Source organism: Sinocyclocheilus anshuiensis, unplaced genomic scaffold (genome assembly GCF_001515605.1).
Source record: "Sinocyclocheilus anshuiensis isolate Anshui unplaced genomic scaffold, SAMN03320099.WGS_v1.1 scaffold253, whole genome shotgun sequence".
Lineage (NCBI taxonomy): Eukaryota > Metazoa > Chordata > Actinopteri > Cypriniformes > Cyprinidae > Sinocyclocheilus > Sinocyclocheilus anshuiensis.
The window spans coordinates 557937-569958 of record NW_015537969.1 but is presented as its reverse complement, the minus strand read 5'-3'; the positions used below and the strand labels follow the sequence as shown (position 1 = coordinate 569958).

Sequence of the window (12022 nt, the reverse complement as noted above, 5' to 3'; positions counted from 1 at the left end):
ACGCACTGGATAGCTGGCCAATCAGCGTACACCTCACTTTTCAGAACGATGAGCTTTGTAAAAATCGACACGCTTCAGATAGGCGGGGCATAGAGGAGCAACATTAATGTATATTATATGGAAAATAATGTGTTTTTTAAACCTTAAACCGCATAAACACATTGCATTACACCAAATACACAAAATAATGTTCTTTTTAGCAACGTCATATGACCCCTTTAAATGAGTGTTATTTCACTTTCATGAAGGACTAGTGAATTGACAATCCAAATAAAGGGCTTAGTAAAGAAATAAATTTGATTATTAAAAACATCTATAAAACTGCTCAGAATAATTGTTTTTCACTCAATATTTGTGTATTTTAAGCTTATTAGAGTATTGTGCTGTTAGCTTAGCAACACGCTACCATCAAACTCCTTCAAAATCAGTTGTAAGTTTGCATATTAAGCTGTCATCTATTTAAAGCCTTATGAGAAACCACTCACGAGGTTTCAAGACCTTAGAAGGCAGCTGCCTATGTAGGTGGCAGGCAGTTCACGAGGTCTTAAAGGGGTCATATGATGCGATTTCAAGTTTTCCTTTCTCTTTGAAGTGTTACAAGCTCTTGGTGCATAAAGAAGATCTGTAAAGTTGCAAAGATTATAATATTTATAATAAAATATTAGCATAATGCCGCCCAAATGTGCACGCAAAGAAAGGTGGCGTGGTTTCAGGAACAGCAGTAGTGTTGATGCAGCCATGTCAGGGAGACGCTGTGTGATTCAGTGCGAAAGCAAAAGCACTTTATTTGGCCTTCCGGAAGTAGATGCAATTAGGAATCATTGGTTAAGATTTATTTACAACGGAACAGCACAACCCATATGTTCAAATTTGCACCAAATACACAAAATAATGATCTTTAAAATAGCATCATATGACCCCTTTAAGACAGATCTTGCATTCTCTTTTCTGAAATGATCTTGCTGATGATTCATTTGTTATTCTAAACGAATCAAAGCCTAAGTCTGATTATCACTCACTTTTAACAGCATGTGAAATCCATTCCTCTTTTCTCTTGCTCCAGAAGTAATTATGAAAACTCTCACACATATACACTGGTCTCTCTGCTGAGCGCTCATTGGTATCAGTTTTCATTAAGAAAAGATGTTGCAAGCGTTCTCTCTAACCTGGTCGCATTTCTGGTGGAAAGTAGCAGACATCTCCAGCAGGGCGCTCCTCTCGTCCAGCGCAGCAGCAAAGGCTTTCCACTCCTGCTCCAGCTGACCTGAGATCTGTTTGATCTGCTGGGACGCATAGTGGCCCGCCTCCAGCAGACGGTTCCCCACCGACATGATGCGGTTTATGTTTACGTAAACATTCTGTGGGAGACGGAAAATATTACTACCAAACACAATGTCAAAACAAAATGATTAATGATTAAAGTTTTTAGTATAGAATTTTAATATTAGCCATTTATTGTTTATTGGCTATAACATAAAACTTCATAGTGCCAACCAGAGATTTATCATCAGTGAAACACTAATTCAAACTGATGTCCTTTCACAATATCACATTTTGAAAACTGCTTCAGAATGGATTGTTCACTTAACACTGCTATTAGAGGACAACACTATACATCCCAGCAGATTCCTGTCTGTTTAATATGCAAGTCAACCATCAGGAGAAGATCAGTAGTGTGCAAGTCTGATTACTTTCTGATCAATAAAGCACAACGTAAGTCTGAACATGAACAAAGACTGCTCATTGAAAATGAACATGCGTTTGTTTCCTTGTCTCGGTTTTCTCTCAAGTAACCCTTATTATTAATAAAGTGACACGGGGACTTTAAAGATACTCTACCAGTTAAAAGCTTGGGTCTGTAAGATTTTTTTTTTTAAGAAATTAATACTTCAATTCAGCCAGTGACAGTAAAGGCAAAAGTGGCAGAAACATCATGGTTTCCACAAAAAAATGAAGCAGCACAACTGTTTTCAACATTGATAATAATAAGAAATGTTTCTTGAGCACCAAATCGGCATATTAGAATGATTTCTGAAAGATCATGTGACACTGAAGACTGGACTGCAGAAATTTCAGCTTTATTATTACAGGAATAAATTGCATTTTAAAAACAGTTGTTTTAAATTGTAATAATATTCCACAATATTATCGTTTAACTGTTCTTTTAATAAAATAAATGCAACCTTGAAGAGCATTAGAGGCTCCTTTTAAAGAAACAAATATCCTACACAGACCTCAAACTTTTGAAAGGTACTGATATGAGGAGGGGGAAAAAAATCAGTGATGAAACATTAACCACAAGGTTCTTGAAAATACTTTATAATGGCTTATAACATAAAAAGTAAATTAATGCTATCATTAAACTTTTAGACTTGTCAGAGCTCAATATGCCTACATCCTCTTTCTGCCTCTTTAAACAGGAAGTGATCAATACTTCTCTCTACAGTAATGGGGCTTTTTAAAGGATGCCCCTAACAGGGCCCACAGCTGGTGGGCAGCCACCCAAACAGGAAGCACTTAGGTGGATCATGCTCTATGCTCCATCTCTGATTATACGATGAGTCACCATCACTGAATAAAGAATCGGCGCTTACATTGTAAAAACTAAAACCATTACACCATTACACTGCTTAAATGGAAGAAAAAAAACTAGTTTGGTCGGTTAGTAAAAGAAATGCTGTGAGGGCATTACAGGATACAGGATGCATGTAGTGATGCAGTGACATTTTTGATCTTTTGTGAAAATTCTAGTTGAAATCTTACCATGCAGTTCATGGCGAAGTGGTTGTGCTGGGTCTGCAGCTCCATGGCGTGGGGGTGGTTGTTGCCGATCTCAGTGTATCCAGCCAGAAACAGCCCTTTGTTGTGCATGATCCAGTCAAACATCTGCAGAGACACAGCAATCACACACACACACACGTCAGGCACACGTTTGACTAGAAGCAGGTTAAGTGTATGTGTATGTGTGTAATGCAAGATATCCCATTGGGTGAATGTTTTGGCACGTGCATCGTTGTGTTCATACAGCTGAAATTAGTAAAAATAGAAAATCATAAAAATGACCCGTTTCTCAGGAGCAAAGAATAGCTGCTGGTTTCCTAGCAACATGCAAATCTTCCACCCACTATGAGAAACATTGAGACGAATTAGTGAGAACTTGTAAATATGTGCGCAGATCCTGATAGAATAAAAACACAGGGTTTGCTTCAATTTAGAGCAAAGGCTCTCAACCAGGGGGCCAGGGCCCCAACAAACTTCCAAAGGGGACTCAGGATGACTTAAAAGTATTTCAATTAATAAATTATTAATATATTAAAATAATCTAATCATAACATAAATGAAAACGGTAAAATAGATAATTCAAGATTTAATATGAAATAATGTCCTTTTTGGCCTATTAGAACATATAGCTGTTAAAACATCTGGATGACAAAATGAATTATGGTTAATTCACTTAATATATCAATACTTCCAGTTTCTGTTAATAAAGCAAGTTTAATAAAAACAAGCAGCTTTGTCATAAATACATAAAAAATATACTAAATGGTGAGGAGGTTGGAAAACTGTGTTTAACAACAGGGAACCTTTAAGGTTAAGAACCACTGATTTAAAGCATATTCTGCACTCTACACAAGTTAGCTTTATCAACTTGCTGCATAACATCAAATTTCCACTTGACCAAATCCCAAAATAAAATAAATAAATAAAATACTAAATAAAATAAAATGAAATAAAAAAATAAAATAAAATCAATGAAAATAATAATAATAATAATAATAATAAAACGGAATAAAATAAAATATAAAAAAGAAAACGAAATAAAAAAGAAAAGAAAAAATTGAATAAAAGAAAATAGAAAAGAAAATAGAAAAGAAAAGAAAAGTTATTCATCAACAAAGTAATTCCTGTGTATGGATTTACCTCTATATAAAAAGTTTTGCGTCTATACAGGTATGCATGTGTGGATCTCACCTTTTCAGCATCCTGCTCGAAAAGCCTGAGTTGGAAGCACTGGTCCAACTGCAGCTTGCGGACGTGCCAGGCCTGATGCAGGTTCTGCCTGGTGCTGTGCAGTTTTTCCAGTAGGGCTGAAATACGGGGCACCAGGCCCTGGGTGTCAGCGTTGGGTTGTCCCTGTCCTTCCCTCTGCCCTGGCGGGACTGGCACAGTTCGGTTAGTGTAGCTCTCGCTGCTTTGAATCCTTTGCAGCAGCCTCTGGCCCTCACTGTCCACCTCCTCCACAGGAGCCTTCATCACCCTCTTCTTCAGGGCTGCGTGCTCCTCTATCATGCGCCGGGCTCCCTCTAAGTCCTGCGGGAAGTCTTTACGTGTGACCGTTTCTTGCATCTCCTCCAGACGGGCGAGCAGGTGCCGACCGTTGCCTGTGAAGTCTTCGAAGGCCACGCGGATCTCAATCCACTCTTCGTGGTTGTAGTCCAGGCTGCCCTCGAAGTCGGGCGTCAACTGGGATGGGTCCACCACCTTAGATAAGCCCTCCAGGGAAACCATGGTGGTCTGAAGGTGGGTGTGATGGAGGAATGGAAGGAACCAGAAAAGGACAGTAAGGGTAGAGAGAAAGGATGTGGGTGGAATATGAAAATTAATCAATATGCACAGTACTAGAATGCACAATATGACTTCTAATGCCCTAAATCCTACGTCAATTGATGCAGCCGTTCCAGGCTCCGTTAATGACCAGCGAGGTGGGACTGCTATTTTTAACCGGGGGCATAAATCTAATTTCATACAGGCACTCAGGGACCGCCTGAGGTCCAAACTACCTAGAGACAAGACAGACTCCCAGCATGAAGCCTGAGGGTGTCAGAAAGGGTGATATCGTCACCACCAGCACCGCAGTAACACAAACCAGCTCTGAACTACCTGAAGCAGGAAAGAGCCTCGGGTAATCTGTATACAACAGTATATGCATGCATACCAAATTGGTAAAATCGTTAAAATAATCAACTTTGGCTTTCGCTATGCTCCAAGCATGCATCAAGTGTCTAGCGACAAATTCATGCTAAAAGTGAAACTGTGGCATAACAACCATATCCAATCAGAACATATCTGATGTTTAATATCAATGTTGTTTTCAACCAATGAGATTCCACGTTGGTCCACATTATTGCACAATAATGTTCTGTTTATTATAAGCACACGCTGCAGTTACGCCATCTGCCTCATTAATTGCTGAAGTCGAGTGGATTCTGATTGGCTGCCAATGTTTTTATTGTTCGTCAGCTGGATAAAATGGTTCTGTAAGTGAATACTATGATATTGTCCCTTCCATCATTTGTGTGAACGGGCCTTAATGCAGCAGAAATCTATAAAATGTCCTGTCAGCAGCCTGTTTGTAAAATTTTTCAGTATTAGCATTGATTAATGAAAAATATTTGATAAAATATGACTGCCCTGTTTACATTTTTACATATTTAACAATTATTACACATTTTAGTACCTTTCTTCCACAGAAAAAAACAACTAGACTAATATAAATTTCAAACATTAAATCGTTAAAGACAAGTAACCAAATTAATTAGCAATGGCATAATTAAATAAACAAAGAGAAGTCAGTTCTGGCCCGGAACAACCTTTGTGGAAATGCACGAAACAGTTCAAGAACGGACACAGGTCAAAATAAATGAACTTTTCCACGACATTCTAATTTATTGAGATGCACCTATAAATAGTTTAAAATCACATTAAAATGTGAACGCGGGAATCATTAAGCGGAATGGAAATGCACGTCTTATATTAAAAGAGACATTTTTCATGAAAATAGATGCATGGATTTTATCATTAGACAGAAATTACACAGAACGAGTTAAACCAAAACATTTACTCCCATGATGTTCATTCGTGTCTCACGACTGGTTAGGGAAAAAACTGGAATAAACATGGAAGAGGTAGCTTTTATGGCATGTCACTTTTTCACTTCATACCTGGTTGGGAAAACTGGCACAGAAATAGGCTTGAGAAATTGAGTGAATGTTATTTTCGTATTATGTATAGCTATTATTTATTAATATTTTGAATTAGCTTTTACCGTTTTAATTTTAGTTTAAGCTTGAGTCATTTTTCACGTGCTTTTGTCATTTTATTAGTTTTTTCTTTATTTTAGTAATATTAGTACTTCAATTTAAACATTCTATTTCGGCAATATTTTCAGATTAGATTAGATTTTAGATTTAGTTAACAATACTGATATGAGCACAAGTGTGTTTCAAAATTAAGACAGAGTCAAAAAATTCCACTCTTCCATTCTTTATTTCTTAACCACATTTTGTTTGTGTGCTCCAAGAGAACTAAAAAATAGTGTGTTATTCTTTCTACAAATGAATAGATGGGAGGACAGAAAAAAGAAAACAAATGTGCACGAGTGGGCTTCATCAAAGCCGTGAAAGAGGAGAGAGCGGAGGTGTGCGCCTCTTTTGTGAATTCAAGGTAAATGCGGTCTAAACCTATTCATCAATTCAAGTCCTGCTGTCATACAGGCATCTGCAGCCTTTCACAGACACACATCAACATGAGCACGCTGCCCATTAGTCCATTAACTGCAATGAGAATAATGTGAGTTATGGACTGCATTTGCTTTTTTTGCCTTCTGCTCATATTTTGTTATTCGGAAATTATGAGAAATGTGGCATGTCATGAGCAGTGGGCGAGATGAGAGCTTGCAGCCATTCCTATGACAAATTCCCTGACCCTGCCCACCAGAAACATTTCATCATGTGCTGTGCTCAACACTTATTTGGACTTACATGGACCACCAGATGGTAGGAGTGCTTCTGATCCTCCCACTGCAATTCATGCACAATATCACAGTATTGTGAGGGAAGAAAAGCGGCCAAATAGGGCAAATTGAGGAATATATGCGACTGACAAGAGCATGCTGACCTGTGATTGGCCAAAGTAAATCTCACTTCCTCCGAGCCTTTCTGATACAATGTTATTTAATATTATCTATTATATTAATGCTTAAATTATATTAATTTATTACATTTATACTATAGCATTTATTAATATTTTTAATAAATTACGCTTTTTTATATTTTAAGTTTACACTTCCATTTTGTGAAATTATGTAGTCTTGTCAATTAATCTTAAGCTTATTTTATTTCAGTTAGTTGCAGAGGCAACATGATATTTTGCATCTTATATTTATACATTTAACTAAATGATTTTAATGAGTTAATTACAACAACACTTTACTAAACTTTTATTATTTAAGGCATTTTAGATTTAAGTCTGAAAATTTCCACTGACTTTACGAGGAGTTCACTCAGGCAGTGATAAAGTACCTGGAAATTATTCATTTTCAATGAGAGTTAATGATGTTTATGGACAACAATCGCTACTGATGCTGGTGAATCACTTGGTCAACAACTCAACAAAGCTGAGAAACCTTTTTTACCTTTATGCAAATGAGCAGTAAAGTGATGCGGCAGCTACCAATGGGAGTAAAGATAGCGTAGCTTGTTCATTATATGATGCAGTTAACATGCAAACAGAATGTTCAGTATTCATCAGAAAGAAAATGGAATTACTGTCCAAAACTGGTTGACATCTTAGATTTACCAGCAATAGATCCCATTTGTGATCACATATGTGCAGCCCATCAATACTGTGGCGAGTATCCCGAGTCCAGATCAGCGTCGCCCTGGAAACGCTGCTGCCACACTGATCACAGAAGCACAACACCTGTGCGTGATGAGTGGCGCACCTGGAGCTCGTTCCCGCTGGCCATAAAAGCCAGGAGAAGAGACACCAGCGGGAAGGCACCCCGGAGCTCCAGGCGACATTAATGCTTGTTTCTCCTTATTCACAGACTCCGACGGCACCCCAGGAGAGGGATCTGTACCACGGCACTTCACCCCACGAGCACCACGTTGAGACGGGCACCGAGCACCATTCCTCCGAGCACGTGTGATCAGTGTGTGGGCAATAAATCACCCTCCGGGGCTCTTTCTATCAGTACCGAGTCTGTGTTCTCATTCACCCCGCGACAATACCAATAGGCCAGCTAGCAACAGGAACTGGAATAAACCACTGTCAGTGTGAATAAGGCTTTTTGAATTCATATTACGTCAAAAAATTCTAATTCCTTGTACTGGAAAGCTCCGACTTCTCCCATTTGACTGTCGTGGAGTCTTAAATGGCAGCAGCTTCATTAGTTAAAGGTAGTTCTTTGGCTACCTCTTCATATTTCTGTTTTATATACTGTTACAAACACTATTACCTGGTGCCCTTTATTTTTTCTTCAATATTTCACATGAGAAAATAGAGCAGAACTGATGTAGTAAGGAATTTACTGTCATTCACATCAGAGCAGCCGCACATTGATCTTTTTGGTGTTATGAACATTGCCATAGAAACAAGTCCAAGGATGTGACGTGAAGCTCAGAGCAGAATCTCAAGAGGTTTTTTTTTTTTTTAATTACGGTAATTCCGACATGACGCGTAACTGTCAGTGATGATGTCACTGTAACATACCAGATCCCGACTGGTCTTTATTAGGGATGTAACGATTCACTCAACTCACAATTCAATTCGATTCACGATTTTGATTTCACGATTTGATTCAGCCATGTTTGCACACGTCCTCGCTGGATGACAAGGAAAAACAGAGAGAGAACAAAATATGAACTTCAATCCTCTTTGCATTACATAATCTATGGTGCATCCTCCTAGCTAAAAAACGAAAGCAACCGCTGCACGAATGCAACTGGAGGAACAAAAAATAAGGGGAAAAAATGATTACCCTTATCAAAAAAAAAAATAAAAAAAATCAATGCACATACAGCAGAGAGCAGAGGGAGGGATGCATGGCAGAGCTTACCCATTAAGCCCAGCTGCAAATTTCTATCAAATGAGCTGCTTTCAGAGAGCTGAAGGACTTCAGTATCCAATCTGTCAGTGTTCTACCTGTCTTAAAAGCTCTGTGACACCGCATCAGTCCGTTACTCTGAAATCCAGAGCGCGTCTCACACAGCTGTCAGTCAAACATCTGCCTGTCCGATTTCATTTCAGAAAGTGTCTAATCGAGGAGCTGTCGGTAATGACGAGCTGTAGACGAACACACAACCTTGTACGACTGCGACACTGTTTTCCCCTCTCTCTCTCTCTCTCTCTCTCTCTCTCTCTCGCTCACTGGTTCACTCGCCCTCCTATTTTTTCCTGCACACTCGCCTGCTCTCCATCTCTTAAGACGACTGCTGCTGCTCTCTCTCTCTTGATCATGATACATCTCTTCCCATCTTTTTGTGTGTTTCTCTTTTTTATCTCTAGGGGAATTGCTTTGTAACTGTAGATCTCTCTCTCTTTCTCTGGTGTGACTGTGTGGGTGCAGGGGACAGAGTTTGTGAGTGAGGATGATGAGGAGGAGGAAGAGCTGTTGGCAGTTGCTGAACTGTTCCCACGCTGTCTTTCCCACCAACCACTCTTCCCATCGTGCCCCCTCTTGCGTTTCTCTCATATCTAAATCTCTCGCTTTCTATTCCCCTCCCTCCTGTTAAAAGTATAGAGCGACTAACTTCATTGCAGTATTACTGGCTGAGGAATATGTTTTATTAAGTATGTCAAATATGATGATAAACCATCCAGTCATGCTGCTCTCAGATATAAAATCCATTCTGAGAAGAGAAAGGGGTAAAACAGAAGCAAAACGCTATAGGGGTGTTTCCTCAACAACTTTATTATCTGCCTGCTAATTGTCATTGTCATTTATGTTAATTGTTATGTCCCTTTCATCACATAATTTCACCATTCGTTTTGTGGAGGAAATGACCTTTTGAACATTTTTGGAACAAAATAGCAGATTCCTATATCTTGCCATGTATAATTTCATAGCTAGCATTTTATGCATCCTACACACACAAATCATATTTTCACAACTCTTTGCATAATTTGAAAAAATGACAGCTTAATTTCTAAATGACAGAAAAATGCAAAAGCTTGATTTTCTGCACACACCACATGCCTCATATTTCATCTCAAGCATAACTATGACAACATTAGAGTGGATAGTAAATAAAACTATTAAAAATATTAATAATTAATAGATTCTAAAAATTTGTATATTTTATGATTTAAAATCTGACTCTGCATAAAGATTGAAACAAAATAGATAGATACAAGGAATTTAAAAAGTATCAAAAATAAATGAAGGCGTGATCAAATGTTTTAATGTGATGCTCATGTATGAAATGTGTTATAATAAAAATCAACCCAACGGATAAAAGTGCCAGCACTTAAAGAAACACCCATGAAGGTCACAATGTGCTCTACACTCTGTAGCTGCACAGTACCAGATTTACCACCCTCATGCTCCGTAAACAAACATGTTTATAGAGCACGACTGCTCGGCAGAGCCGTTTAGAAGAATTGAGCTGAAGTGCAGACTTGGCCTGCCTCATTCGATTTTTATAAGCACAACAAAAGATCACATATGAAGAGACACAGCATCTCTAGTTCACAGGTCAATTACAGATCAATGCGCCCAACTATGAGGAAAAGAAAACAACATGGCGGTAAGCAGCAGGACGGTTGGCACATCCACTGCACAATTTGCCAGATCCAATCCAGTTGCTTTTGTTCTTTTTAAAGGAATGAGTCTGAACGGATAGTGAAAGAAAAGCAGTCAACAATGCCCAGCAGGTGCATCCTGGGATGTTTTTTAAAACATACTAAAGGAGTTCATATGCTCCTGGTGGGCAGAGCTCGTTCTAGTTGAGAAGCCAGTGAGTGCGTCAATACCTAGGGATGCCGGCGAGGTAGGCGATGAGTCTGCGGAGATCCTCGTGTCGTATTCGGTCATGGTTGGTTCGTGATGGGAATGTTAAAACTGGACCGCCGCGCTTGTCCCTGCCCCCTGGAGAAATAACAATGCAGGAGTGATAAAGAGGGTCGACAGAAAGGGAAAGACGTTAAATCAGCGAATAAAAACTGAAATAGGCTTTACTTTACTAAAATGCCTCTTATATCCCATAATCCCAACATCAAATACTCTATATTTTGGTGCACATTTACCTGTCACTTGGGTAATTTGGTATTTAATGTCTTTATCAGGCTATACTCAGAGTAGACGGCATACAAAACAGCATATGGCACAAACTAAACTAAAAGGGCAGGAAGTACAGTCCATTCAATATGTTGTACAGCCTTGTTTTTCCTACTGGACCAAGAATGAAAAACACTGGAGCTGTAAAAAGCAGCACATTGCTGGACTGGAGAGTCAGATTCAAAACCTGTTGTTGACAGTATCAGGCAGTCAGTCATTATTGAAATAATCATGTTACCGTTAAATCAAGTCAATGTTTTTCAGAGCAGTTGTCTTTCTTTAGAGAATACTGAATGACAGCACAGACCGTTTTTCGGAGTAACTGTGAGATCATTCAAGACGAGACCCTGTTACATGATTTGATATCATAACTGTAAATCTCTTCTGAATCACTTTTCAAGAGGTTAGACACTTGAAATAAGTGTCTCTGAATGAACTTTTTAGTGTCTGGGAAAAATGTTCAGTTTATAAGTGTGCTAAGGAAAATGGACTGAATAAATCTAAATTTAAGTTCAGAAATCTGTACATTTATGTACAATTTAGTTTTATCCAAACGAGTCAAGACCAGTGGGCCAGGATGGTCAAGTAGTCACCCAACAACCAACTAGCTGACTAGTGAGGCTGACTGGTTTACCTAGATTTGTTTTTCTAATAAATACTGTCATCATTTAAAGGGGTCCTATTATGCTTTTAATGTGCTGAAATAAATCCCGGAAAAGATCGATTCGTGGCTTTTGAGAATCGATATCGAATCGATGTCATTTAAAAAAACGATTAATCGAAAAATCAATTTTTCGAAAAAAAGCTCTACTTTGTAACAAAGCCAACAAATTTTAAAGGGGTCATATGATGCGATTTCAAGTTTTCCTTTCTCTTTGGAGTGTTACAAGCGGTTTGTGAATAGATAAGATCCCTAAAGTTGCAAAGACTAAAGTCTCAAACCCAAAGAGATATTCTTTATAA

The 12022-nt window shown here is 38.5% G+C and overlaps 2 protein-coding genes across 8 annotated transcripts in view; both read right to left on the bottom strand.

The window, feature by feature from the left end:
• The window catches only part of LOC107669652 (triple functional domain protein-like), a 50360-nt gene extending 45840 nt beyond the window's left edge, over positions 1 to 4520 (bottom strand). For 5 of the 7 annotated variants that reach the window (XM_016461999.1, XM_016461983.1, XM_016461989.1 and 2 more), the window contains exons 1-3: positions 3973 to 4428; positions 2764 to 2886; positions 1167 to 1358 (exon numbers count right to left, since the gene is read on the bottom strand). In XM_016461999.1, coding sequence (XP_016317485.1) covers positions 1167 to 1358; positions 2764 to 2886; positions 3973 to 4347 — 690 coding nt within the window. In that variant the 5' untranslated portion in view covers positions 4348 to 4428. Of the gene's footprint in view, positions 1 to 1166; positions 1359 to 2763; positions 2887 to 3972 lie in introns of all 7 variants that reach the window. The other 2 variants (XM_016462016.1, XM_016462025.1) reach the window with 1 other exon arrangement.
• A 4061-nt stretch (positions 4521 to 8581) lies between these two features.
• LOC107670059 (triple functional domain protein-like) overlaps positions 8582 to 12022 on the bottom strand; it is a 65880-nt gene continuing 62439 nt past the window's right edge. Inside the window, exons 4-5 of the mRNA XM_016462540.1 lie at positions 10756 to 10870; positions 8582 to 8606 (exon numbers count right to left, since the gene is read on the bottom strand). Of these exons, the coding sequence (XP_016318026.1) occupies positions 8582 to 8606; positions 10756 to 10870 (140 nt within the window). The remainder of the gene's footprint in view (positions 8607 to 10755; positions 10871 to 12022) is intronic.